The following is a 6,000-nucleotide window of genomic DNA, read 5'->3' on the forward strand; positions in this document are numbered from 1 at the left end:
AAAAACAAAAAATCAAGACAGCACAGTCCTGATAGTTTTTTCTAGGTTCATAGGCCACAAAACAACCAGAACTGAAAAATATCTTTTCTACCATTAAATTTTCATTAATTTTCTTAAAAATTAAGAGCTCAGTTTCCTCACATACAAACAGGCATAAAGCACTGAAATTCTGTGTTCGTTTTGAGTATGTAACACTTCACAAATCTGTGTAGGGGATAGGCTAATCTTCCCTGGATCATTCCAATTTTAGTATATGAGTATGTGCCGTTGAAGCAAGCACAGAGTGCTTAAGTTTTATGAAGACACTCACTGCCATGACATTTACCCCTTTTCATAACAACAGTGGAAAATCTTTAAGGCCACCAAAAGTTGCTTTTTCCATGGTGGTTTTTCATGGCTTAATTATTAAGTCCCACTAAAACTCCCCCAAACTAGAAAGCACACACTAGAACAAGCATTCAGTACATATCTTTAAGAGAACTCACTGTATACATTCCTTTGTAAATATCACAAATATCTGCATTTTCCACATCGTTTAGGATTATGCATTATCAGTGGTTCTCAAAGTGTGGTATGGAAACTTGGAGAGAGAGGGACAGAGGGAGGGGGCATTTCTAAGACCTTTTCATAAGGTCTAGAAGATCAAAAGTATGTATTTCTCATAATAATGCTAAGAAGTTCCTAAGACATTGATGGAGACTTTTGCACTGTATTGACACTTCCACTGATATTGCAAAAGCAATTGTAGGTACAACTGCTGGTCTCTTAGCACTAATCAAGTCAGTGGTAGTATAACCAAACTCTCTTAGTACTTGCAGAAAATGTCAATTTCTCTTTAAGTGTCCTTGATGAAAATCGTATAGCCACTCCAGAAAAGTCTGTCATACAATCTGGCAATTGTACTCTGGACATTTATCCCAGAAAAAAGGAAACATTTATAAAAAACTAATCCATGAATGTTCATAGTAGTCTTATTATTAATAGCCCCATACTGGAAACAACCTACCTGTTCTTCAACAGGTAAACAGTTAAACTGTCACATACCCACACCATGAAGTACTATTCAGTAATAAAAAGGAGCAAACTATGTTACATGTAACAAACTGGATAAATCCCCAGGAAATTAAGCTGAATAAAAGAGAGGCAATCCCAAAAGGTTGTATACTGTATGACTCCACTTATACATTTCTGAAATGACAATTTAGAAATGTTAAACAGATAAGTGGTTGCCAGGTTCTGTGGAGGAGAAGGAAAACATGGAGCTGGCTGTGTGCATAAAATGGCAACACAAGGGATCCTTGTAGTGATGGAACTAATTGTTGTATATCGACTATGGTGGTAGATACAAGACCTACACACAGAACTAATTACACACACATACAAAAGTGTAAAACTGGGGAAATCTAAATAAGATTGAGTGATTGTATTACTATAATATCATGGTTACAGCAGCATACTACAATGTTGCAAAAATATTACCATTGGGGGAAACTGGGTAAAGGATCCACTATTGTGTTTTACAACTACATGTAAATCTACAATTACATCAATAAAAATTTCAATTAAAGTATGTATACCCATGTTCACTGCAGCATTATTCGCAATAACTAAAACTTGAAAGTGACTTAAGTGCTCATCAAAGGATGAGAGGATAAACAAATGAATAGTTATTACACACAATGGAATATTATTCAGCCTTAAAAAGGAAAGAAATTCTGACACATGCTAAAACAAGGATGAACCTTCAAGGACATTATGCTAAGTGAAATAAGTCAGTCAAAAAAAATGCCGTATGATTCTACTCATATTAAGTACTGGAACAGTCAAAAATCAGAGACACAAAATAGAATAGGGATAACCCAGAACTGCAGGAAGGGGGAACAGGGAGTTATTTTTTAATGTGTAAAGGTTCCCATTCTGCAAGATAAAGAGCTCTGAAGAGGGAAAATGGTGATGGCTGCACAACAATGTAAGTGTACTTAATACAAAACCAAAAAATAGTAAGCGATTGCTAACAGAAAGTTCAGGATGGAAAGGGGATGGGATCAAGGAGAAACACTGGATCAGAAAGGGGTTCAAGGGCCTTAAAAGGAAATTGTTATAACCATTGTATCATTATTCCTTTTTTAAAAGATTTAATTTATTTATTCATAGAGAGGGGAAGAGAAAAAGAGAGGAAGAGAAACACTGATTGGTTGTCTCACATGGGTTCAACTGGGGACTGGCCTGCAACCCAGGCATGTGCCCTAACCAGAAATTGAACTGATGATGATCTTTCAGTTTGCAAACTGGCACTCAATCCACTGAGCCACACCAGCAAGGGTGTTGTTCTTTGTATTTCACATATGTTTTAAATTTTGTGTCAATTTAATATTCAATATTTTTAAAAAGAAAAGGTGTCCTTGATGAAACTGCAAAAATTATGAATGTTATTTAATCATGACCCTTGGACTTCATTTTTGTTACCTGTGATGAAAAAGAGGTATGCATAAAGCATTTCTGCTGCATACCAAAGACTGCCTGTTGTTTTGAGGAAAAGCGTGTGTGTGTGCTTCAGTGACAAGATGAATTAAAGGCTTTTTTTCCCATAACACCATTTTTACTGGAAAAAAATACAGACACACAAACCATGGTTTTTTAGACTTGTACAATATTTGGCAAACATTTCTTGAAACTGAACAAAATTAACCTGTCACTTTGAGGAAAACAGTTGGTAATAGTTACCAAAAATAAAAATCAAGCTTTCAACTGAAAATTAGAATGCTGGAAAACTAGTACCCACCACCTTGAGTTTGACAGTTTCTCAATATTTAAGGAAAAACAGTGGTGATATTAACAAATGTGATTTAATGACATTATTTAGTGAAATGTGTTAGCATTTGGAAGAGCTGCCTTAACTCAATGAATCAATACTTTCCAAATGACAAACATTAAGAAATTAAAATGGGTTAAAAAGCCCATTCAAACTGCAGGATAAACCAATGAATTTTAATGTAACATGGGAAAATTCACTGGTAAGGCTTCAGATTCTACAACCAAACCAATCTTTAGAAAACTACCACTTGTCTCGTTTGGGTCTAGTAACAAAAGATATTGCTCTTTTTCCCAACTACTTATCAACTGGTTTAAGACCAGATTTTCTTCATATAGTTCAATCACAATATATCACAATAAACTGAAGACATAGGAGATGGGAAAATCCAGTTGTCTGCTACTATGTCAGACATTTAAGAGTTGCAAGATGTACAGGAATGCCACCCCCCCCCAAATATTTTTGTTTCAAAAGTACTATTTTCATATAAATGTGTTATATATGTTAACACTGAGTTGTTTTTTAATTAAAATATTTTTAAATGTGTCAGCTGTCATTTCTAATACAGTAAAGACCTACAGACATAACCATTCTAAGTAAAACTTCTTTCTTATTTTTAAAATGGGTGGTAAGACTGCTAGTCTAGATTACATTACAACTGTTAGACTATAAATTATTCAACAAATATTTGTTGTTGAGTACTTTGCTAAGCATTGAGACAGTATTCGCCCTCAAGCGCTCATAATATATCGGACACACTCACTATTAAAATATCTCATAGGATTGAACTGCAAGCAGGCCCTGTGCTGTAGGGTGCGCCGGGGAGGGCGGAATAGCGGCTGGGAGGGAGGCTGGGCCCGGACACTCCCGCGAGGGACAGGACCCGGCCACACCACAAGGGGCACGGGAACAAAGGCCGACGCCCAGGCGGCGAGAAACTCAGGGAGCGACCCGCCGCTGATCTGTCGGGTGCTCAGCGCCGGGCGGCCGAGACAGGGACAGGGGAACGACCCTTACCTGTTGGTCATTCCTGCCGCCACACCCAGCATCTCTCCGCAAAGGGCCGCAGTCCTCTCAGCACCTCGGGTCCAACCGCCGCCGCTCGGACCTCGCCTTCCTTCCTCGTCGGTGGCGCAGAGCGTGGGGAGGGGCGAGGGCCTACAACAGGAAGGAGAGGCGGACCAAGGGCAGGAAGGCTACCGCCTCTGCCACCGCCTCCGCCTCTGGTCCGGAGCCGGTAAATAGTTGGGCTGGCCGCGCGGGGGCGCGCTGCGCAGGGCGAGGAGAAGTGTAGGAGCGCAGCGGAGCGAGCGGCGTGAAGCACAAGAGACCGAGCCTGCTGGTGGAGGCACGCTACAGGTGAGGCCTGGTCGGACCGTGGCCGGAGGTTCCCAGGACTGGCCTCTGTCCAAGCTCTTGGGTGAGGGCGACGCACACCGGAAGCGGAAAGAGCTGGCCGGGTTCTCATTCCCCAAGACGTCCCTGTTTCTGTTTTGTTGAATCGCCAAGGGGCCCCGGCCCAGGCCTTGGGTGCAAGCTGTTAAGGTCTGCAAAATTCACCCTGTCCTCTTCAGGGGTGCTGAAGAGACTCTGTAAGAAGGTGGTGTCCTCATTTGGATCGGCCACCACTGCATCCCTGTCTGTGCAGAAAGCCTGGCACATTCTGGGCGGCTCACTAGGACTTTCACTGTGCTTACGAATTGTGAATGAGGAAATCTAACCTTTCTTTGAGACACTCCAGTCTTCTTTCTGCATTGTTTTCTTTCCTCCTTTCCCTCACTTGCTTTCACCCATTCCCTCTACCAAAACCTGAAATCTGCAAAGCATCTAATAAAGCAGGGATGTCAAACTCACTTTCACCACATAGGGAGCACATCAGCCTGGCAGTTGCCTTCAAAGGGCTGAATGTACTTTTAGGACTATATAAATGTAACTACTCCTTAACAGTTAAGCAAGAGTTCTGCCCTGCCAGTGGGTAGAAATAAGGTGCAGGGCAAGATAAAACAAGGTGGAGGGCTGGATTCCCCCCGCCCCCCACCCCGCCTTGTGTTTCCACCTTTGTAATATAGGTTATATACTCTGGGCATAAAAGATCTCTTCTATGATACCTTATTTTGATTTTGTAACTATACCTAATTGCTAATTACAGAATGAAAACTCTTGTCTGCAACTAGTCTAGGTATGTAATGGGAAAACACTGGATGCCTTTGACATCTTTATATCAAAATAAATTATAAAAAGAGCAAACATTTTCATGTGAAAAAACCCCAAAATATTAGAACAAAAAACATGGGAGAAAAATCAAGAACGAACTAAGGTTGGAGCAAAGAGAAACTTTCCAAACAAGATATAAATGCCCGAAGTCATAACATTTGAAGTCAATAAATGTGATGACCAAAAAATATCTAATTTCCTTATGACAAAAACAATTAGTAACAAAAAGTCCAACAACTCAAAAAAAAGACAAGGTCTGTACACAGGTTTCCGCAGGGGTTGGGTGGGAGGGAGTTAATATAAGAAATATCCAAACCTGAAAGAATTTTTGCAAGTTTATTTGAGCCAACTGACAAAAATTGCCAGGAAACAAAATCTCAAGGGTTTGAGAAAATGCTCTGGAAAATGACAGTTTTACCACTTATTTATACATCAGAATGAAAGGGAGGTGGAAGAAAGCAAAGGGAGGAGGGGACTCTCTAGGATTGGATTAAAAAGTAAAATGATAGACACATACTTCTAAAGAGGTGAGTATAGGATAGTTAACAATTAACATAATAGTAACAATGAGGGGATTTATAGTTTCTGTTCTGGTGGTGGTTGTGCTTTCAGGGTTCAGGAAAAAAGAAATGAGGTTGATATTCTAAAGGTATGTTATCTTACATGCAAAAAGACAATAGATAGGTTTGCTTAAGATGAAGACTGACCTTCGTTAGGGAAAAATACTGCCTTAGGACATGACTACCAGCCTTGAACTGATTTAAGCAGAAAGTTTTTATTTTTGACTTCAGTGTAAGTCCTGTGTGGTTACTTTAGGTCTCTGAGTTTATAAGGCTGCCATGCAGGCCAACCCTGAGCTTCTCAGGTTTAGTGTGTGGCCCCTTTTTTGTCCACCAAAAGAAATACAAATAATTTGTAAAAATACAAGAAAGTATCCAATCAAGATTTGAAATACCATTTTTCACATACAAAGA

The 6,000-nt window shown here is 39.9% G+C and overlaps 1 protein-coding gene across 2 annotated transcripts in view; it reads right to left on the bottom strand.

Moving 5' to 3' along the window:
• Positions 1-4,212, bottom strand: part of LIMS1 (LIM zinc finger domain containing 1) — a 167,282-nt gene extending 163,070 nt beyond the window's left edge. Inside the window, exon 1 of one of the 2 annotated variants that reach the window (XM_053665254.1) lies at positions 3,830-4,212. Coding sequence is in view for 1 of the 2 variants with exons in the window: in XM_053665253.1 (XP_053521228.1) it covers positions 3,830-3,861 (32 nt within the window). In the remaining variant the exon portion in view is untranslated. The remainder of the gene's footprint in view (positions 1-3,829) is intronic. The other variant, XM_053665253.1, reaches the window with a different exon arrangement.
• Between the last annotated feature and the right edge of the window lie 1,788 nt (positions 4,213-6,000).

This window comes from Artibeus jamaicensis, unplaced genomic scaffold, assembly GCF_021234435.1.
Source record: "Artibeus jamaicensis isolate MK-2021 breed Jamaican fruit bat unplaced genomic scaffold, CSHL_Jam_final contig_399, whole genome shotgun sequence".
NCBI lineage: Eukaryota > Metazoa > Chordata > Mammalia > Chiroptera > Phyllostomidae > Artibeus > Artibeus jamaicensis.